Genomic DNA, 22,500 nt, shown 5'->3' with positions numbered 1-22,500 from the left:
GTGATGGTGGATACTCTCACGATAATAGGGTTTTGATTGTGATGTAACAGATAAACGGATAGACAGGTGGGTTGGAAGATAATTAAATACAGGAATAAACAGATAAATGATATAGAAAGATTGGCATACAAGTAGACAGATAAAAAAGAGACAGAGAACCAGATAGGAGAGAAAAGGAACAAACAACAAAAAAAGGAGAGATAAAGATAGATAAATACAGGAATAAACAGATAAAAGATATAGAAAGATAGGCATACAAGTAGACAGATAAAAAATAGATAGAGAACAAGATCGAAGAAAAGGAAAAAAGGAAAAAAAGAGGGAGAGATAAAGATAGATAGATACATGAATAGACAGACAAAAGACATAGACAAATAAACACACAAGAAAACAGATGAAAAATAGACAGAGAACCACATAGAAGAAGAAGAGAGAGAGAGAGAGAGAGAGAGAGAGAGAGAGAGAGAGAGAGAGAGAGAGAGAGAGAGAGAGAGAGAAATAATAAAGAGGGAGAGAGGTGTCAGCCAGGTAAAAAATGAGCTGTCGCCCCATAATTGATAACAAAGCACAGGTGTGTCCCGCTCCTCGCACAGGTAGGCAGCGCGGCGTACTAATCCCAGGTGACGCACGGGGGACGGACAGGTGACGCGGACGAGTAACGCAAGTGTGTGACGCAGGTGCTGGCGTAGAGAGTGACGCATTGGTGTGTGTGTGGGGTGGGGGTGGAGGTGTTTAGTGACGTAAGGAAGTGTTGTGGTGTGTGTGTGTGTGTGTGTGTGTGTGTGTGTGTGTGTGTGTGTGTGTGTGTGTGTGTGTGTGTGTGTGTGTGTGTGTGTGTGTGTGTGTGTGTGTGTGTGTGTCCTTTCTAGTTTTTTTTTCTTCATATCAGCATAACTAGTTAGGCTTCTTTCCTCGTTAAAATATTAATAATAAAAAAATGATAAAGTACGGCGAGAAAAAGAAGAGGCTGAAACATTTACCCTCACCCCTTAAAAGAAATATAAGTAGTACCCTAATCTCACCCTTAAAATCGTCTCACCCTTGGAATCTCACCTTTTAAATCGTCTCACCCTTTTAATTACTCCACCCTTTAAATCGTCTCACCCTTTAAACAGTCTCACCCTTTGAATCTCACCCTTTAAATCGTCTCACTATTTTAATCCACCCTTTAAATCGTCTCTCCCTTTAAATCATCTCTTACAGACGTGATCAGGGAGGCCGAGTGTCACTACTCCTTGGAGGGCGAGAGCGGCTATCTGGAGTCCCCCAACTTCCCCAGGGAGTACCCGGCGGGGAGGGAGTGTTGCTACGACATCAACAGGCCCTCCTCCAAGTACTGTGGCGTGCAACTGACGGGTGAGTGGCTGGACGTGGCTGGGGGAGTGGATGTGGGGGGGAGGGGAGGGGATGGATGGGAGTGCGTGATGGGAGAGAGTGAGTGATGATGCCATAGACTCACTTCTCTTTCCTCCTGCAGTTGAGAATTTGGATGTGGGCCGCTGGGAGTTTGTTTATGTGGAGGGGAAGAGATGCATGGCGGTGAGTGATGGGAGTTAATGACGATGATCCAATAGACTCACTTCTTTTTCCTCCTGTAGTTGAAAGCCTGGACGTGGACCGCGGGGAGTTTGTTTATGTGGAGGGGAAAAGATGGATGGGAGTGAGTGAGGGAAGAGATGGATGGGAGTGTGTGATGGGAGTGAGAGAGTGATGGTGCAATAGACTCCCTTCTCTTTCCTCCTGCAGTTGAGAGTCTTGACGTAGGCCGCGGGGAGGAGGACGGGTTCTGTCGACGGGACTGGCTCACGCTGCCCTCCTGTGTCCCCGAGCGTGGCGCCAGGATCTGCGGGAGCAACACCACTGGCCAAGTCTGTGAGTACCCACCACGACGACGATGACGAGGAGGTGGGTGACGGTGACATTGACGACGAGGAAGAGGACTTAAACCTCAATAACACCCTCATTATTATCACTGTCAATTTGTAGTTCTGACCTTTAACGATGACGACGATGACGAAGATCAGAAGGATGACTGCGGTAACGAGGAGGATGACGGTAACGTTGACGATGAAGAGGAGTTAATTTCCTGTGACCACCATCAAGATCATTATCACCACTAACACGATGACAGCGATGACGAAGACCAGGAGAAGGAGGATGACCGTAGCGAGGACTTAAAAGGTGCTTACGTCGTCATCATCATCGGCACTGCGTTGTCCAAACCACAAACACGACGACCTGCCAGTCTGACCAGTTGAAGTTTAGTCTAAGTTTTCTAATTACAGTGAAGTTCAAAGTCAAAGTCTCCTCATTCCCACTAAAGTTCAAAGTCTAAGTTTTCTCATCCCCACTGAAGTTCAAAGTCTAGGTCTCCATTTCCTACACGTTTTCTCTCTCACCTGCCAACCTTACACCTGTCGCCCCGCAGACCAGTACCTGTTCCAGCCCGGCGCCTCGGCCCTGCGTCTGGTGTTCCACGCGGGGGACATGTCGGAGGGGCGCAAGGGCTTCAGAGTGAAGTGAGTAGTGGCGCCAGACTAAAGCCGGCACGCAGGGGGGAAGAGGATGTAAAGGAGATAAGGATGATAGGCCTCGAAGTCACTTTAGGGGGGAAAAAAGATGTGCAAATCATATATGCTTTGGAGGCTGAATGAATTAGAGGAGGTAAATGTGACAGCAAAAAAGAAAAAAAATATGGGCGATCGATGATACTGCAGATGGTGAGTGAGTTAATGAGAAGAGAAAAATGACAGGAAATTGGAAAAAAGTAGTAACAATTTAAAGGCCGGGAGCATACTAGGGAAAAAAATGATTGCTTAATGCTGCAGACGGTGAGTAAATGAGAGGAGACTAAGGTGACACATGAAAGAAAAAAAAACCTAAGGAAAAAAGGCCGAAACGCTAAAAAACAAGAGTAATTGATGCTGTGGTATTCTCAAGGGGAGGTGAATGGGAGGAGGAAAAGGGCACCTGGCAAAAAAAAAAAAAAAGTCTACTAAGATCCCATTCACACCCCTTACCGTACCCTCCACCCCCTGACTTTACCTGCACTCACCTAGGTCACCCACAGGTATGACGTGCTCACCACCTGCCCGGGCCCCTACCAGACCCAGAACCTACCCATCTCCCTCATCCCAGGGACCACAGGGGCGCCTTGCTACACTCGCATCGTGGACACCAGAGGCACCATCAACACGCCGTACCACCCCAAGCCCTACCCGGAGAACCTCGACTGCATCTACGAGTTCGTCAGGTGAGGGGGAGGATGATGGGGCGATAAGAGAGGGGTTGATAGAGGAGGTGCAAAAAGGGAGAGAGTGAGAGTAACATACAAGAGCCTTTGAGGTTACGAAAAAATGATCACAGGGAAACACAGATTGAGTAAAGAAAAAAAAGGAGAGTGAGTTGGTTTATCGACATGAGGGAAGAAAGGGAAGATAATTAAAGATATGGGCATGATGAGAAAGGATATAAAGAGGTGACATTGAGGAAACGAAGATAAAAGGGAAGTAAAAAGGTTTTCACTAAAGGAGGAGAGAGAATAGTATACATAAATAAAATAGCGGATAAAAAGATAAGTGAATAATAGTGAAAAAGGAGCTAGATAGACCTAAACTGATATCATGGGGAAGAATTGAAAGAAAAAAGAAAAGAAAAAAAAACAATCATTACGTATTTTCTCGTCTAATCTCACTGTTTCTCTCGCGTGACCCCTCTGTGACCTCGCCTGACCCTTTGCAGGACGTCGCAGGAGGTGTGCGGGGTCAAGATGCAGACGGTGACCTTCGAGATGGAGCCGCCCTTGCTGACGCTCTTCGGCGGCGCCTGCACCGACTTCCTGCACCTGCCGTCCTGCGGGTTCCTCTGCGGCAAGGTCAATTTCACCTGTAAGTAATTAATCACCTGACCATCTGTTACCTGTCGACCGTGGATGAGATACACACAAACACTCTCTCTCTCTCTCTCTCTCTCTCTCTCTCTCTCTCTCTCTCTCTCTCTCTCTCTCTCTCTCTCTCTCTCTCTCTCTCTCTCGCTTTCCATCACTTATTCTTTTTCTCTCCCTTTTACGGTAACAGGAAACATAACATAAAGGTAAATAAATAACTCCCGCAACATGCTGAAAAAAAAAAAAATCAGAGGACACTTTAATTATTGCCATAAAAAAAAAAAAATACAGTAGAAAGGAGTCTGATCCCTCTCTCGTCCCTTCCTGACACACCGAAGAGTATAGAAAGAACCCTTGTAGTAGTTCTCTTCCTAACACACATTGTATCTATCGTTTTCTCCTTAACATACCACAAAGGAATTTAGAGAGAACCCTTGTACCTCTCCTTGTCCCTCTTTTGTTTCCTCCCTGACACATTAAAGAGTATAGAAAGAACCCTTGTAGTACCTCTTTAGTTCTCTTCCTAACACACCTTGTATCGCTATCGTTTTCTCTTTAACATACCACAAAAGCATCTACAGAGAACCCTTGTACCTCTCCTTGTACCTCTTGTTTCCTCCCTGACACACTGAAGAGTCTAGAGAGAGTCCATGTAACGCCCTCGCTTCCTCCGCAGGGGTCGTGGAGTTCCAGCCGAGCGCCAAGAGTCTCAAGTTCCATTTCCATTCCGACGAAGCGATGGGCCACAGCGGCTTCCTCATCGGCTTCGAGCAAGTCACGCAGTGCTGAGACGACCTTCACGTGGCCTTGACCTGACCTACGTTCCATGCATGTCATCCGCTACACTCCACTCTCTTACCTAACCTACGCTCCACACATTTGTCTTTTCTGCCTCCTCCTTCACCATTCTTCGCTCCCTCTACTCTCTGCCTTCCTAACCTGCTCTCCAAACATTTACCTTTTCCACCTTCTCCACTACCGCAACCTCCACATCCTTCACTCTCTACGCTCCACCAGGCATCTGTCTTTCCCATCGTCTCCACATCCCTTCACTTTTACCTCCTCCCCGTTTTTCTAACTCAGTATTTCTTCACTTATTACTAATGCCATCCCCTTTCCCCTCCTCTCCTACCCTTGGCCTAATACTCCTTCCCTCACTAACCTCCTCCACAATAGCCTTGAGGTAACTTTTCCCCTTGCCGATTTTTCTTATGTGTGTGGATTTGATATTTGTATAAGTCAGGTCATCTTCGTGTGCGTCGACGTGATAAGCTTTTGTATTACGGCTTATGTTATATTATTCTCTTATTCTCTTGTATTTTCCGCCCTCGCTACTGTTGTAATTAAGGAAAACTATTGAGGTGAACTTATGATTAAAGAAAACGGAGGCGCGTCATGTAAGGGAGAGAAACATGAATGTACGTGTTTTGTTGTGTTCTGAGTTGAGAGAGAGAGAGAGAGAGAGAGAGAGAGAGAGAGAGAGAGAGAGAGAGAGAGAGAGAGAGAGAGAGCCGGGGCATTTGTTTTCATATATTCTCGCTCTGTGTTAGTGACCGCTTTGCCTTGAGCCGAATTTTTCCTCTATGTAAATGATGACGCAACAAGAGTGTGCCGGAGACCAGAATATTACTCAAGCGAAGTCTTCCTATTACAGCCAATCCCTTTAACACCTCGGGAACACACTCTGACAGGCTATTCCGGTCCCTGCTGTGAACTATTGTGTTAAAGCCTACCGAGACACGAATCTGCGACCCTCATTTAGACGGCTTCCTTATATGTTTCCTGTTTCTTTTATCATGTATCATCTAGGAGCTTAAAAAGACAACCAACTAGCTTTCTGTTTTTTATCAACTAGTGCTTAAAAAGACAATTATCAGCACGTCTTCCTCGTCCAATTCCCTTACACTCACGAAACGCCGTAACAGGCTATTCGATCTCCCTTCCTGAAGCGCAGAGAGGTACGAATCCGTAAGCCTCTATTCGAATCCCTAGCGAAGCAGTCAGTGTAAGACCCCGCCTCCCTTATGAGCTGGTCGAGGGACACCTGCGGACACCTGGGAAACGTGGGGAAAGTGACCAATGGAGACCTGGGTAAATTTGAGGAACTTAAGTGAGGTGGACTACTGCAATACGGTGCTGTGTGACCCCTGGCGAGGAACCCCTGTGCTCACGATGACTGAAAGACGGAAATGAGCGCCGAGTCAGCGAGTCTCCCAGCATGTTCCGCGGTTAGTGTGTGGCTGCCCTGCCTTCATCCGCTAAGAATCAACGTGAATGCCGTCCTCAACCCTAACTTTTACCTTCGTTAACCTGTAAATTAATGTAATCACTTTCAAAAGCGCTATCGTAAAAAAGGCACATTATAATATTGCATTTATTTCAGGTTAGTAAAGAAAGATTAGGGAAGTGAAGCCAGAGAGAGGAAAGAAATACATTATTATGGAACATTTAACAGTATGTTCCTTATATGTTATTGTCAACTCGTACAATAAAAAAAGTGATCAGTTACCGAGTCAGTAAAATAAACTGGAAAGGCTGAAATCACCAACATAACAATATTTACGAGCTTTGCATCATTACTGTCGCTGTGCCGAGCTGTATGATGTCCACCGTTGCCAGATTAACGTCCCCAGAGCATCGTATTTACCCATAACTATTGCCAACAAACACCGATAATTAACTATGTATTTTAACGATAACTATATATGAAGTCAGTTATTTGGGTGGAGGAGACAGGTTTTGGCTCTGAAATCGGCAAACATAAAACGCTGAGTAGGACAATTCGGCACTGCTGTATGATGTCTTACTGCAATAACGTCGACTAGCTGAACCTGAGGATAATTCTCTCCTCCCCTCCTGTCCTCAGCCTCTGTTCTCTGCCTGTAACTTCTCTCCTGCATATCACTTGGAGTCTTTCAAGAGGAGAGTATCGAGACACATCTCCTCCCAAAGGTGACCTCTCTTTTGGCCACTCTTCTGAACTCTTTTATAGGGGCAGTGTTTAGCGGGCTTTTTATCTCTCACTTTTTTTTTCCCTTGTTCTGCTTCCTTTGCTGTAAAAAAAGAGAAAAGAAAAACAGGGAGGAGGTGAGATGGATATTCGTCCTTTCCTGGTGATTGCGCCTAACAATGTTCCGTGAATATGTACTAACACTGAACTAACTACATTTTTTTCCCTGCCGTATATATAACTCATGTGCGTGTCTGCTCACATTATCGCATACGTTTATTATTATTGTATACTTTCTAACCCCCAAAACACACCGTATCCCATCGTAAGTTTAGATTAGATTTCACGAGTGTCCGCTTGAACTATCCTAAATATCGTACAAAGCTCATCATTACCGTACATACAACAGTTTTAGGCAGCCGGTGCGTCTTCAAGCTGACCTCGCTGAGATTAAGATGGAAGGGCGGGAAGCGTGTGTATGTGTGTGTGTGTGTGTGTGTGTGTGTGTGTGTGTGTGTGTGTGTGTGTGTGTCCTCTCCATAAAAAGAAAATGAAATGCCAAATAGTTCTAGGGAATGAAAAGGGAGAGAAAAAAAAGAGATGAGTAAGAAACGAAGCTCCCTTGATGTTACCCTTTAGCCAATCATCCCCTTTATTCGTCCACAGCCTTCCTTACCCTAGCGGCGCCTCCTAAGAACTATTTTTTTTTACCCCTTCCCTTCCCTCCCCTTCGCCTCTTAAATACTAACACTAACCCTTCCAGCCTCAATATTCCTTTTGATGGTATACACTTTTATCCTTTAAGAGCCTACGAAGGGTTCACTGTAATAAAAGACATGAAGAACTAACTCTTAATTTAGTGTAAAGTTTGTATTTTTAAGGCTGCATTAATGTTTTTTTTTTATATAACTTAACATTATGGTTGACTCGTATAGAGCTTTTTTTTCAGCTACTGCTACTATTACTGCTACTTTCGCTGTCGGTGTTGTAAAGAGAGCAAGTTCATTCGATACCTTATTCCATGCTTGATCTATCTATCTATCTATCTATTGTATTTCTTCCCTTTGTTCTTCCTCCATCCCTGCATTCTCCTACTTCTCTTTCTTATCCGTTCCTCTTTGTTTTCGCTTTTGGCATTTTCTCCTCCCACTCTATGCTCTCCTTTTCCCCCCTTTTCTTTTAACTCTACACCCTCTCCTTTGTGCCTCCTTTCTTTCACGCTTCCTCTCCCTCTCCTCTTCATTTCCCCGTCTAATCTTAATGGCCTCCTCTCCTCCAAGTATACAAAACATTAAAAGTTAAATGGGAAATAGGCCTTCACGAATATTTATTAGGTTTGTGACACCACTGGAGTAATATTTTAAATCGACTGCCTCCTCATAATTAGTTTGATTGACTAGATACCATTTAGAACACTAGGATCAGCAAGTCTTTATCTATAGAGGTGACATAAGGAGGTTTGTTTTTTTCATTTCTAGGCGTTGTGTGACCAATTTTTTGTTGTGACTTATGAATTATGTTTCTTTATTATTGAAATCCGTGTATATGTGATTACAATACTAGCCTGCCTGTTTCCAATTAGGTTCTCCACTCCATTTACGTGAACATGTTTTTTTCTCTTTTACCAGTGTTTTATTTATTTCCTCATTCAAGTTTATTTCTCCTCATTTTTTTCTCTTTCACTGTTGTTTTATTTATTTCCTCAACATCCTCATTTAAGTTCATTTCCCTTTTGTAACATTTTTTTTTCTCTTTTACCAGTGTTATATTAATTTCCCCAACATCCTCATTTAAGTTCATTTCCCTTTTGTAACATTTTTTTTTCTCTTTTACCAGTGTTATATTAATTTCCTCAACATCCTCATCTAAGTTCATTTCCCTTTTGTAACATTTTTTTTTCTCTTTTACCAGTTATTTATTCGTATCCTCAACATCCTCATCTAAGTTCATTTCCCTTTTGTAACATTTTTTTTTCTCTTTTACCAGTTCTTTATTTATTTCCTCATCATCCTCATCTAAGTTCATTTCCCTTTTGTAACATTTTTTTTTCTCTTTTACCAGTGTTATATTAATTTCCTCAACATCCTCATCTAAGTTCATTTCCCTTTTGTAACATTTTTTTTTCTCTTTTACCAGTTATTTATTCGTATCCTCAACATCCTCATCTAAGTTCATTTCCCTTTTGTAACATTTTTTCTCTCTTTTACCAGTGTTATATTAATTTCCTCATCATCCTCATCTAAGTTCATTTCCCTTTTGTAACATTTTTTTCTCTTTTAATCAGTGTTTCATTCATTTCCTCAACATCCTCATTTACGTAAGTTCATTTCCCTTCTCTAACTTTTTTTCCCTTCACTAGCGCTTCATTCATTCCCTCAACACCCTCATTTCAGTCTATTTCCCTTCTTGTGACATATAGGTTGAGTATGCACCAACCTACACAACCACCTTCACGACGGGCGTTGGGGAAGTCCTTTATGCCGCAGTTGGCTATGATGGCTGAAGATTAAGAGCGATGAAAGATAAGACTGATGGATTGCGAGTGATAATCAGTGATAAGAGATTGCAATAGAGTTTTATGTATCAGTTGGTGGTGTGAAGGATGTAGCAGAGGTTAAAATCAGAATGAAGTTGAAGTGAATTAATTGAAGGGTTAAGAAGGGTGTGATCCAGTTGTCTAATTTAGTGTTCATCGGTGTTTTAAGAAGCTATACTTACTCTTGACTAAGGGCCATATTTTAAGACACCATTGCTTCTCACATCAACTATTTCTAAAGGTCAAAGAGGGGATCAATCTGGTTTTCATAAATGTTTTTAAGGTTCATGGCACAGAAGAAGGGTCAAACTACCACCAGGGTCATAAAACTACCCCTGGAAAGGCCTACAGCTCCTACGAAAGCCATGTCAAATATGTGAACTTGGGCGACGAAATGTTTTAAAATACGACCCTAAAGCACCGGCGGGTCACTCTCGTCAGCATACTCACTCACGACAGCTGTGGTAGAGGAGGCGTAAGGAAAGGAGAGGAAGAAGGGGGAGGAGGCGTCTGGGGAGGGACAGCAGGAGTTTTAGGGTGAGGGCGAGGATAAGGAGGGAGAGGTGAGGAAGGAGGGGGAGGGAGGGGTGGATAACGACGACGACAGGAAGCAGTGAGAGATAAGACGGGACATTGCGCGAGAGAAGCGTGTCCCAGGGAGGGTGAACTATTTCGTCTTTATTTCCTATTCATTTGCCGCCTTCATTACTTTTTAGAGGGTGCTCGTCTTCTACAAATCATTCATCCTTAAAATACGAGCCGATGAGACCATGGAAGAGAAATAAGAGTTTTAAAGAGTGTCGATAAATCAGTGAAATCAACAGAAGCATAAGCAACCTCTCCTCTTACTCGTGACGGGCATGCGCTCCACCCCGGAGAGAGAGAGAGGAAGGAGAGGGAGACGGGGAGTGACAGAACATCATTTCGGTACTCCACTCCCACTCCCACTCCACTCCCACCGCCTTCAGTCCGCAAGAGGAAAGTAGGCTACTCCTCCACCTTCCCCGTGTTCCGTATCGCCGTGTTTCCGCTGCCTCAGGTCACCAGGTGGGCTAAACAGAGGTCACTAAACTGGTTGATAAAAGCGACGCGACAGAATTCACCGTGAGGGAGTGAGATAGGAGTGTCAAAATCAACCCAACTTCACCTGTTATCTTATCAACTTATCCGTGTGAAAAAAAAGGTTTATTTACGTCGTTATCGCCTCTGTGTGTTTGGTGTCAACGAAAGAACAAGAGCAAGTTATACGGAAATCAAGTCAACCTTCCAACTCTGTCACCGGTTGCCTCATCCGTCGCTTAAAACGTTTCTTCAACATCCGTATCGCCTTCGTGTCTGTGCCAGTGACAGTCTGTGTGGCGTGGGTGAGGTGTTGAGGCCCCCAGAAAGGCTCCATAACGCCCGCCTTTCAATCTACGTGGACAGCAGTGTGAAAATCGAGAGGAAGAAGGTGGGGGAATAAGGTAAGTAGAACAAGAAAGGTGTATAGATGTTCAAAAGCACCTTAGGACAAGCAGCACACCACCAACACTTCAATTATAAACAGCATCATCACCTCCCTTACTATTGATGGATCTGTTTTAGTTTCATCTCCTACCACCACTATCACCACTACCACCGCTACCACCACACCTGTCACAACCAAACTTTTCACAGTCATTCACCCACAAGTCACCCATACTCACCACTACTATCACAATGACGTTCTAAGGGACTCTTTATTGATTCTTTTGGCAGTGATCCACATTCTCCATCACAACCTCCACCATCACCACCATCGCGACCCACCACCGCCATCATAGTGAAGTTCCATCGACTGAAGCTCCTCCGTCCACTTCCCTCCACACTACCACTAGCGGCGCCTCGTCAGAAGTGGTGGAGGAGCCGTGATGGCGGAGTGGAGGCCGGTGAACATCGCCACCATCACGGAGGAGAAAGTGGAGGGGGAGGAGGTGGGGGAGGACGGCACGGTAAGCTGATTCGCCCCCACCTATTTATTTTATTTATTGTCAAGCTAATTTTTCACAATGCATTACACATTTCTCTGCTAACTTTACTTGTGTTTTAGGTCAATTAGATGAAAGTATGTATATTTAAATTAGCACGTCTTGAATATTGCAAGAGTAGATTGTTTTTCGTAGTGTTTTCAATATCACCAGAAGAACTAAGATTTTTTCCTCTTCTTGAGTATGAGAGCGAAGTAATACTAACAGCCACAAGAGCTTCACATATTATATCTTAAGTTTTCCGATATTACTGCGAATCAGCTGTTTTTTTCTGGGGTTTTAGATATCATGAAGCGAAGAAAGATGTTAGTGGAAGATGATATGAAAATACATTCCCTGGGATTGTGATCTATTAGTTATTGTCTGTTTCCGGTCCGACAGGTGGAGACGATCATCCCCTCGGAAGGCGCGAAGGCAGACGGCAGACGTAGGTGAGTAGAGAGTGCCGTGTATGTTATCTTGCACGGTGAGGCAGATGGACTACGGCTTACAAAATATGCTGAAATGTCTAAAGCACACTTCTCCCACAAAGCAAAACAAGGGATATACCAAAGACTGAGTTATTCTGTCAAATTAGAAAAAAAGTCTTGTTATGTACTCTCCTTTTGAAAGAGTTTAAGTAGGCAAGGATGAGGAAGTAAAGTGAAAAAGTAATGTGATTTTATTAATTTAAAAAGGAGAAAGACAAAGGGTTATGATTAAGTGGTAAAATATAAGTGTCAAAGAAAAATGGGAACAGTAGAGGGTCAATATACGCAAACAAATAAAAAAAAAATGTTAGCGTTTCAAAATATATATGAGAAAAATATTTAAATGGAGGACATAAAAAGGTATGAATACTCAAGATTATAAATTGTTTACTTACACTGAATTGAAAGCAGCAGAAACCTAAGAAAATTTCAGACGAGAATATAGACATCACTTAAGGAGTATCGAAATAAATTAAAGAAATAATGTGTTGCCAGTTACTAAGGGATTTAATATTTATACGTTTTCATCTGTCATTCTTCACCTTCCCATTACATCATTGATATCTTGTTTTAAAACGCTAACTAGTCACGGGCTTCTATGTCTCCTAATAACTGATGCATCTCCCCTCCCCTCTGCGTCCCTCTGCGCCCTCGCTGCGCCTCCTTGCCAGGCCGTCGTCCTCGTCCGACCACGACGATATCGGGAGGCGTGAGTTGTGTTGCTTTTAATTAGCATCAAGTCAAAGACATAAACATTTTGTAATAGTTTCAGAACTGTTTAGCAGAAAAAAGTCAGTGGTAGTTTAATCTTAAGAAATAGCATTGCCATATAATTAAATAGACTAATATTCATATGCAAAAAAAAGGTGAAGTAGAAAGAGAATAATTAAAACAAATAAGTGGATAAACACACACAAATACACACAAAAAGTAACATCAAACCTTATATCCTCATGAGGCAAGATATGCTAGGAGTATTTTCTTTATCCTTAAAAAAAAAAAAAGCCTGAAAACAAGACTCGTTTCGATTCGAGAGTGGTAATAAAAACCCTTCCCCACCCAGGGCCGTCTTTGGAGCGTCCCAGCAGCCTGGTGGAGAAGGATGTGGAGGAGGGGGAGGAGGATGCCCAGCGTACCATCTCCTCCGTTCTGTCCTCCATCACCTTCGACAATGAGCAACCCTCAACCACCGTCGCCGCCCCCTCTCCCGCAGCCACCATACCCGCCCGCACCACCCTGCCCCGCTCACACCCCGCCGCGCGCCGCTCCTCCTCCCCCCTCAGGACAACCCTCCCCAGAGCCGGCAGCCGCGCCTCAGGATTCACGGTAAGGGCAGGATCCTGTTTTAATATCCTTCTCATTCTTTTCCTACGCCCATATGACTCCTATGCTTCTTTTAGGTCTTCCATGTCTTCTCCTCCTCCTCCTCCTACTCCTACTCAACTTATTCCTTCGCCTCTTATTCCTCCTCCACCTCCTTTTCCTCCATCTCCTTTTCCTCCTCCTTTTCCTCCTCCTCCTTCTCCTCACCTCCTCCTCCTCTTCCTTCCCTCACAGATGAACTTGTCGGAGAAGTTCGTGACGGAGCTGAGTTTCTACGACCCCTGGGGGAGCGACGCACCCCTGCAGAGCGCCGTCATCCTGCTGGGGGTGTTTCTGGCCACAGATCAGGTCATGGGGGACCACTCCATCTACAAGGTGTCCCCCGTGAGCCCTCTGGCGGCACTCAAGATAAAGTGAGTGATGGGGAGGGTGGGGACGTGATGATTGTGGTGGTGATGGTGAGGGTTGGGGTCGGGGGTGAGGGTGAGAGTTGCAGTGGGTGATTTGTGGGGTGTGGATGGGTGGGTGATGGTGATGGTGGGGAAGTGATGGTGCTGGTAATGATGGTGAGGGTTGGGACGGGGGTGAAGGTGAGTGGGTTAGGGGTAAAAGGAGAGGTGTGGAGGGGTGCGTGATGGGGTATGGTGGGGAGGTGATGGTGGTAGCAAACATGAAAGGCGGGGATGTGAGGGTTTGTACAAAGACTTAATTGACTTTATTCGATAGTATTTTGATATCTTGTTTTGTGTGTTTTCATGTTGATATTGAAATACTCGAATGAAATGCTTACCCAATCTCATTATAGTTACAGCGGTACCGTACGTCTTCAACTTACACACCACTCATTCCATCACTCAGTCACTCATGCCTTTCCTCTCCTTCTCACCCCATCACAGGCCACAAGACAGGCTGCTAAAGATCAACGGAGTGAGTCTTGCCGGCTGGTCACACGCCTGCGTCGTAGATTTCGTCAAGAGCCTCACCCTGTCCGCCGCTGCAGCCTCCACCATCACCACCAACACAAACAACTCCACCAACGCCAACACCACCAACGCTGCAGACACCCCGACGGACCTCACGCTGAGTCTGGTAAGGGGAGAGGAGAGGACAGACGAATGGGTGGATAGATAGAGAAGGATAAAGGGTTGCGGATATAGATAGGAGTGCAGGTGGGAAGGTTAATGAAGAAAGGTTTATGCTTGAGACAGGTGTGCAGGCAGGTAGATGGATAGTGATAGTTTTAATGTATGTTCTTGTTTTATTCCTATTCTTGTTTTCCTCCTCCTTGTCCTCCTCGAACTCTTTTCATCGTTCTCGTACTCTTCCTCCTCCTCCTCCTCCTCCTCCTCCTCCTCCTCTTTCGTCTTGCTTTTATTCTTGTTCTTGTTCCTTGTCCTCGTTCCTTGTCAATGTTCTCGTCCCCCTCGTTCTCGTATTCTTCGTCTTCCTCCTCTCCTTCTCCTCCTCCTCCTCCTTCTCCAACTCCTCCTGTTCTTCATCTCCCCCTTGTTTTCCTTCAGGAGCTCCGGCGGGTCGGCAGGAGCGTCAGGTCCCCACAGGAGGCACCCCCCAGCAGGATACTGGACGCCACCCTCAGGATCAAAAGGAAACGTGAGTGATAGGACCTTCCTCTTCCTCCCCCCCCCGCACCTCCTTATATCCTGCATTGTTTCGTGTGTAGTTTCACGGTTTTCTCTTTTTGTTGTTATTTTACATTATTTATTTCCTTCCACCTAACTCATCCACCTCCATATATCCATCTCAACTCTTCCAACACCTTCCACTTATCTATCCTCTATCCTCCACCTCCTTCGATCCCTTCAACCTCCATCCTTTTATTTCTTTGATCTATCTAAACTTTTCCACCTCCTTCCATTCACCTAACCTCCATTTTCAACCTCCTAACTTCCGTCCTCCCATTTTTTTCACTGCCTCATCATCCCCATCACCATCATCATCATCATAGCCCTTTCATTGGCTCTTCGCGTGGCTCACTGCCAAGTCTTCCCCCTCAGGAGCCACCGTGACGGCCGTGCAGCAGCGTGAGGCGTGTGTGAGGCACCGCTCGACCCTTCCGCGGCGCATCGGCGTGGCTCACAAGGCCCTGCACCTGTCCACCTGCCTCGCCGAGTCAGGTGTAGCGGGTCTGGAGGTGCGCGTCGGCGACCAGACTGAAGGTAAAAGGGGAGCGGATAGAGGAAGGATGAGAACGAGCAGGAAATGTAAATATATAAAGTTAGGAGCATATGTTGTAGAAGCGCGTGGCCTCGGTGCTCATCTTCGTAGCCCTCGAGTCATGGGAGGGAAAAGGATGAGGAATTGAATGGGACAGTAAGGAGGGAAGAGGAAGGGAAGGGACAAGTGTGCGTGTGATGTGGTATTAACAACCCTCATTTTCCATCCATCCACTTATAGACAGTCGAATCATCCATCTTCATCCATCTCCATTACTCCATCTAGTATTTTTTTCCCATCTTCCTTTCATTCATTTACCCTTTGTTTGCTCTCCACCTCCTTCTATCCATCTACCATCTACCCTCGACCTCCTCCAATCTACCAAACCTCCTGTCAATACTTCCTTTATATTCATCTAACTCGCGTCCTCCACCTCCTTCCATCTATTTCAACTCTTCCACCTTCTGCCATCCATTTTACTCATCTCCTCCACCTCGTTTTATCCATCCGACTTCTCCCCTCCACCTCCATCCGTCCACCTAATCTTTCCACTTCCCATCCACTTAAACTCCTCCACCTCGTCCCATCCATCTGATCCATCTTCTCCACTCATTTCTCCTCAGAAGGCCAGTTCCTCTTCCACTCCTTCGACGTATCCAACACCACCTCCACCCCGCCCTCCTCCTCCACCCATCACAGAGGTAGAGACTGCAGGGGTGGTGATGTTGGTGTAGGAAGTGGTGGTGATGGTGGTGGAGGTGGAGGGGATGTGGTGGTGGTGGAGACTGCCGAACCGCGCGCCTGGTTTCTCAACGCCACCTCTTCTTCCTCGGTTGCTCTCATGGTACGTTTTTATATTATTTGTTTTTATATTATTATTATTTTGTTTTTGTTTGTTATTTATGGAGTTGTTTGTTATTTTTTCACCCTTTTAGATACTGCTTTTATATGCGAATTTTTTAGGTTTCTGCTACTTTCTTCTCTACTTGTTGTTTTTGTTTGTTGTTTATGGAGTTGTTTGTTATTTTTTCACCCTTTTAGATACTGCTTTTATATGCAAATTTTGAGGTTTCTCTTTTTTTTCTATGCTTGATTTTCGTTCCTTATAATTAATTCTCCATTCTCAATTTTCTATTAACATGCTCACAACTATTTTCCTGCTCTTGATGTTGTTGATGGGTATGTTTCTTTTGTGTTATTTATCTATTTCTACATTATTTTCATCCTCTACCTTTTTTTTGTGACGGATTCTGATGCTTTTCCATAGACTTGTTTTACGTTTTTTCTGATTCTCCTTTTTTTCCCTCTTTTTTTTTAATATGCGCACAGTTTTCCTGCTGTGGATGTTGTTATTGTTATTGTTCTTGTTATCCTTATTCTTATCCATGTTCTTATTCTGATTACCAACATCGTTATTATCAGTTTGCCTTCACAACCTTACTTACTACTTTGGATGTTATTGTTGTTATTGTTATCCTTAATCTTATCCTTGTTCTTTTTCTCCTTACCATCATCGTCATCATTTGCCTTCGTCTCCTCCTGGGGGCTCCACGCAGTACGCAGCAGCAGTCGAGGTGGAGACGCTGATGCAGGAGGACGTGCGCTTCTTTTGCCTGGTGCCTGAGCCCGCCGAGGAACACGTCTACAGGCTACAGAACATTGCCACGGGTACGAGAGAGAGAGAGAGAGAGGTAGTTAGTTAGAGTTAGAGGTATTTAAAGTTAGGTAGAATGAGAGTTAAAAATTAGTTTGGTCGAGTTAGAGTTAGAGTTACAGATAGAATTAGAGGTAGTTAGAGTTCGAGGTAGTTAGAGTTCAAGGTAATTAGAGATAGTTAGAATTAGAGGTAGTTAGTTAGGTAGAATGAGAATTATAGTTAGGTAGAGTTAGAGAGTTAGAGAGTTAAGAGTTAAACAGTTAGGGCCGCTTTCACAGTCGTTTTGTTGTTTTGATCGTTACCAATGGCGGCGATCACCACTATAGAATTTCCGCTTAAAACTGGCCGATGGGGTAGTGGCGGCTGCGGGGTTAGCCTAGCCCCGCACCTTACCACAAACTCAACACCTCGCTTCCTCTGCAGCCGCCACTACCCCATAGGCTAGTTTCACGTGGAAAACTATAGCGTCGATCGGCGCCATTGGTAACGATCAAAACAAACAAAACGACTGTGAAAGTGGCCCTTAGAGAGAGAGAGAAAGATATAATGAGAGCTGGTGTTAATTTTCCTCCCCTCGTTTTCAGGCGCCTTCCTCTCGGTCGCGTTAGGGTCCGTCGGGCTGGTGACAAGAGGCGCCGACGGGACGCTGCCTGACTCCACCCGCCTCCACGTACCCCCCTGCTAGTCGCCTCCTCCTCCTCCTTCTCCTCCTCCCATGCTTTAGTCTCGTCCAACTTTTCTTCTATTTCTCCTCCTCCTCTTCTACTTGTCCTTCTCCTCCTTCTACTCTTCGTTCTCGTCTTCGTTCTCATTTTCGTCATCGTCCTTTTTCTCTTTCTCGTTCGCCTCATTTTTCTCCTCATTTTGTATTTTTCTTTTTCTTCGGTTGCTCCTTTTCGTTTCCCGTCCCTTTATTCTATTCCTTAAATTCCTCTTCCTTTCCTTCCTTCTTGTGTGTTATTCATGCTTTTATATATCATTTATTATCAGGACACTTACATAAACAAGTATAACATATTCATATAATTCATTTTTACTTTGCTTCAATTCCTTCAATACAAATCAGTTAGCCCTTCAAATACCCCGCTAATCCCGTTTTCCTTTTATCTCTGCTATATCTGTATTTTTACCATTTTTTCCTCTAGGTAAAATAAAGACTTGTGATATATCCTTGTGTCTGTTATTGCCCTGAGTGAACGCTATACTAATGAAAGGCAAACGGTATCTACATTAACTGAAGAAGGAATGGCCATGTTTTCTCTTTTGGATTCGGATAATTATTGGATTCTCTAATTATAAAAGCTCAGATGGTGGTTCATTTTTACCTTGTCACTAAACCTTCCTCTACATCGTGTCCTTTCCTTCCGTCACTTTATCTTAGCCATTCTCGAAATAATGAAAAGTAATCTAAATTCATCTAAAAACGAGTAGTAAAGTATTACCTAACGTTTATTGCCGTCCTCAGCTTAGGGATTCGTTTCATTGTTTCGTCACCGGTTCACTCGTAGCCCCTCAAGCCACCAGCCTCTGTCAAGTGACCCCCCGCATCGCCTCAATCGGCCACCTCGTCAGACACACATGCACATCGGCGGCGTGTGGGTGACGGCGGTCGAGTCTCTGTGTTAAGTGATTTACCGCGGAGAGTGCGTGAGGAAGGCGAGGACGATGTGAAGGACACGTGTGGACCATGAGGGAGGCGGAGATGCGGAGGAGACAAGGTAATGTGGCTGTGTGGGGGTTTTGTGTTTTTGGGACGCCATAGGGGCCAGCGTGGGGGTGACAAGGGCGGACCGGCGGGGCTTGGTTGCCTAACGTGTGGTTGTCCAATAGTTATGCCGTTCTTTATTTATCATTTAACAAGGATTTTGGTGGGACGAACTGTGCGACTGTTTAATGTATATCCTGGGAAGTGAATACATGCATGGTGGATCGATTTGGATGGATGACGTATATGATTTTTAATTAAGAATCGTACGTGTGGCTTATAATTATGTGATTATTGCTGTGTTATTTGGCTTGTTTAGTTGCTTGTTTTATTTCTTCACTTTGGTAGGTTATATAGTTAAGTGTGAGGTGATCCGTGACTTTATATTATGTGATGTTTGTAATGTGTTGATCATGCATAGTTGCTTAGTGAAGTTCTTAGTGTGAGGCGAGAGGTGACACATGGGTGATGCGGTAACATTGGCAGGCCTGGTTGGGCAGCTCCTCTAACCAATGAGGGGCCTGCATTGGGGGATGGGGGATGGGGGCCTTGCCACTCGACGCTGAACCAATGAGAGGGAATATAACATGTGAAGCTGAATGGTAGCCAGTGGGAAGGCGTGTTTTAGATGACGTGGGTATTACAAGCACCGTGTACAGCTCGCCCGCTCGGTAGTTTGATCCCTCGCTCGCTCGCTCGTTCGGTAGTTTGACCACCCCGCCCCTCGCTTGCTCGGTAGTTCATCCCCTTTCGCTTGTTGGCTGGTATTAAGGAAGGAAAGGGGGCTAGCAAGGAGGTAAGGGGAATATTATGGAATGAGAGGAAGTAGAGGGAATGTAGAAAGGAGAAGGTGGACGGATGCGAGTGTGGTGAGTTGAGTGGGCGAGATGGAAGCAGGGGAAATACATGACTGCTTAGGGTGGAAGGGAAGCAGGGGGAGGAGGAGGATAAAGGGGGATGGATTTGATGGGTGGTAGGGATAGGAGGGAGTACAAGAGGAAGGGAGAGGTGATAAAGTGAGAGAGAGAGAGAGAGAGAGAGAGAGAGAGCATGCAAAAAGTCGTTCAGATGAGTTTTCCTTAATAATGAAAATCGCAGCGGGGATCATTAGTGTGCGGAAAGAAGGAAGGAAAACAAGGGCAGAGATAGAAGGAAAAATGGCCCAGTGAGTGCTGAGAGGAATGCTACACCCCTCCCTCCTCCTCCCCTTCGTCCCCCTCCCAGCTCTCCTCCCTCCCATCTCCCCTTCCTCCCATCTCCCCTTTCCTCTCCATCCCCATTCTCCCTTCCCTTCCTCCCCTTCTCTATTTTCCTTTCCCCTCCGTCTTCCCTCTCCCAGCTCTCCCTTCTCCCATCTCCCCTTCCCTCTCATCTCCATTCTCCCTTCCCTTCCTCCCCTTCTCTATGTTCCTTTCCCCTCCTTCTTCCTTCTCCCAACTCTCCCTTCTCCCTTCCCAGTTTCTCTTTCTCCTCCTCCCCGTCTTTGTCTTGTCTTCCTTTCCCTTCTTTCTCAGGTCCCTCTGCTCTTCCCCTGTTCCTGCTCCCCTCCCTTCTTCTCTCCTCTCTCATCACTTCCTATGCGCTCTCCCCTCTCTCTTCCTCTATTTGTTTCTCCCCTCCTTTCTATTTCTCCCATCTCCCTTTTATTCTCCCTCATCTCCGTTTTGTTATCTCCCCTTGTCTGTTTTATGATCTCCTTTCTCCCTTCTCCTCCTTTTCTTATCAGAAATTATGATATTTAGGTAAAAGGAACAGGCGCTGAGTACCCCCTGTATCCCTACTCCCCACTGTACCCCACTTCCTTATGCATAAAAAAATACATACAGTTATTACGGGAGATATAAAAATGTACTGGTTACCCTTTCGAATATCTAGTTTTCTTAGGACGTCGTTTAGTCCCGTTTTCTCCCCCTCCGGCCGCTCTGGAGTTATCATAGCAGGAGCTCAAACTCTTGGCACACAGAACGTCTCAATTCAAGACACCACAGCACCTAACGAGACATAGACGTGACATACGATTATAAATTAAGTAGATTCACGTTTTTGAGAAAGCTAAACCTAACAGAAGAGCCTCGTTATAAGCGGGTTTGAATGGCCTTATGAGTTGGCGTTCCTTGTAGTCTTACCTCCTCTACGTCACTGCGCGGGAGGTTTGATTTTTTTTTGTCATTCTGTTCCGCCTTTTCCACGTTCTTGTAGCGTCTAGTGCTTGTTTTTGTAGATACTGAGTGACTTCTGAAGTGGCAATTGAGTATGTGTTCCTTAAGGCAAACAATGAGAAAGGTTCATTTGACTGGCGTGAGAGAGAGAGAGAGAGAGAGAGAGACTAGCTACTACTACTGTTGCTGCTACCACTACAATGCTATTACTACTACTATTTAAGAACATAAGAACATAAGAACGCATGAGTCTACAAGAGGCTGTTGCTGCTACTACTACAATGCTATTACTACTACTATTTCTACTACTACTACTACTATACTACTACTACTACTAATACTACTACTACTACTACTACTTTTACTACTACTACTACTATTACTACTACTGTTTCTATCAGTACTATTGCTACTACTATATCTCCTACTACTCCTACTGTTATCAGCGTTTTTTCCGCTAGAATACAAACTCACATAGCTCGTTATTATTAATTTAAAGCCAATTAAATGTTCTCTCTCTCTCTCTCTCTCTCTCTCTCTCTCTCTCTCTCTCTCTCTCTCTCTCTCTCTCTCTCTCTCTCTCTCTCTCTCTCTCTCTCTCTCTCTCTCTCTCTCAACACACCTGTCTGTCCAATTCTTCACGGCCGCCCAGGTGCGACAGCTTTATCGGCAGGTATTGAGTGTGTGGCCATATTTATGAGTAGGCAATGTGTGTGTGTGTGGTGTGTGTGTGTGTGTGTGTGTGTGTGTTTGATAGAGGAGGGAGGGCTGATTCACCCATATCCATCGTCGCAGTTGTTGTTGTTGTTGTTGTTGTTGTTATGGGTGTTCGTTGCGGTGGTAAGGATGATAGTGCGTTTATTATTTCTTTTTTTAGTTGACGCTAAATGCTAATACTAATCTCTTATTATTGTTATTTTCACCTTTTGTCTTTTTTGCCACTTTTGTTTTTTTTATTTTTATTGCATTTTTTTTGGTGCTACTGTTGCCACCTGACCCCGGCCCGTGACCTGCCTCCATATTTGATGACCTCACTCCCAGCCCTGGCCATGCTTGAAAATCCCAGACACATCCTGTTTCCCCTCTCTCTCTCTCTCTCTCTCTCTCTCTCTCTCTCTCTCTCTCTCTCTCTCTCTCTCTCTCTCTCTCTCTCTCTCTCTCTGTCTGTCTGTCTGTCTGTCTGTCTGTCTGTCTGTCTGTCTGTCTGTCTCTCTCTCTCTCTCTCTCTCTCTCTCTCTCTCTCTCTCTCTGTCTGTCTGTCTGTCTGTCTGTCTGTCTGTCTGTCTGTCTGTCTGTCTGTCTGTCTGTCTCTCTCTCTCTCTCTCTCTCTCTCTCTCTCTCTCTCTCTCTCTCTCTCTCTCTCTCTCTCTCTCTCTCTCTCTCTCTCTCTCTCTCTCTCTCTCTCTCTCTCTCTCTCTCTCTCTCTCTCTCTCTCTCTCTCTCTCTCTCTTTTTCTCTCTCTCTCTCTCTCTCTCTCTCTCTCTCTCTCTCTCTCTCTCTCTCTCTCTCTCTCTCTCTCTCTCTCTCTCTCTCTCTCTCTCTCTCTCTCTCTCTCTCTCTCTCTCATAAATATTTAATTGATTAATTTTGATGAACTTAATTTTTATGAACTAATTTTTTGTACTTCTTTGGA

General features: G+C 44.8%; 2 protein-coding genes across 4 annotated transcripts in view; both read left to right on the top strand.

The window, feature by feature from the left end:
- LOC127004626 (neuropilin-2-like) overlaps positions 1–8,460 on the top strand; it is a 39,995-nt gene extending 31,535 nt beyond the window's left edge. For both annotated transcript variants that reach the window (XM_050872658.1, XM_050872659.1), the window contains 6 exons: positions 1,204–1,356; positions 1,747–1,872; positions 2,429–2,519; positions 3,071–3,253; positions 3,742–3,887; positions 4,563–8,460. In XM_050872658.1, coding sequence (XP_050728615.1) covers positions 1,204–1,356; positions 1,747–1,872; positions 2,429–2,519; positions 3,071–3,253; positions 3,742–3,887; positions 4,563–4,675 — 812 coding nt within the window. In that variant the 3' untranslated portion in view covers positions 4,676–8,460. The remainder of the gene's footprint in view (positions 1–1,203; positions 1,357–1,746; positions 1,873–2,428; positions 2,520–3,070; positions 3,254–3,741; positions 3,888–4,562) is intronic.
- Positions 8,461–10,224: 1,764 nt separating this feature from the next.
- LOC127004625 (uncharacterized) lies at positions 10,225–18,173 on the top strand. Of its 2 annotated transcripts, XM_050872656.1 has the most exons (12): positions 10,225–10,835; positions 11,110–11,342; positions 11,760–11,809; positions 12,520–12,557; positions 12,912–13,174; positions 13,406–13,584; positions 14,068–14,260; positions 14,692–14,782; positions 15,187–15,348; positions 15,970–16,190; positions 16,903–17,014; positions 17,588–18,173. In XM_050872656.1, the coding sequence occupies exons 2-12, from the start codon at positions 11,262–11,264 to the stop codon at positions 17,686–17,688; spliced, it is 1,491 nt and encodes a 496-aa protein (XP_050728613.1). In that variant the 5' UTR covers positions 10,225–10,835; positions 11,110–11,261; the 3' UTR covers positions 17,689–18,173. The 2 variants fall into 2 exon arrangements, with proteins under 2 accessions (XP_050728613.1, XP_050728614.1); XM_050872657.1 differs by lacking the exon at positions 10,225–10,835 and having other exon boundaries at positions 11,107–11,342.
- Positions 18,174–22,500: the final 4,327 nt, after the last annotated feature.

Source organism: Eriocheir sinensis, chromosome 28, assembly GCF_024679095.1.
Source record: "Eriocheir sinensis breed Jianghai 21 chromosome 28, ASM2467909v1, whole genome shotgun sequence".
Classification (NCBI taxonomy): domain Eukaryota; kingdom Metazoa; phylum Arthropoda; class Malacostraca; order Decapoda; family Varunidae; genus Eriocheir; species Eriocheir sinensis.
The sequence above is the reverse complement of the archived record's forward strand: the minus strand, read 5'-3'. Positions and strand labels throughout refer to the sequence as shown.

What these genes read in the sequence shown, in the direction of transcription:
- LOC127004625 (XM_050872656.1), top strand. Translation starts at nt 11,262, where the DNA reads ATGGCGGAGTGGAGGCCGGTGAACATCGCCACCATCACGGAGGAGAAA. An exon ending in AAGGCAGACGGCAGACGTAG is followed by an intron (nt 11,810 to 12,519) that starts GTGAGTAGAGAG and finishes CCTCCTTGCCAG; the next exon opens with GCCGTCGTCCTCGTCCGACC. An exon ending in CTTCCTCGGTTGCTCTCATG is followed by an intron (nt 16,191 to 16,902) that starts GTACGTTTTTAT and finishes GGCTCCACGCAG; the next exon opens with TACGCAGCAGCAGTCGAGGT.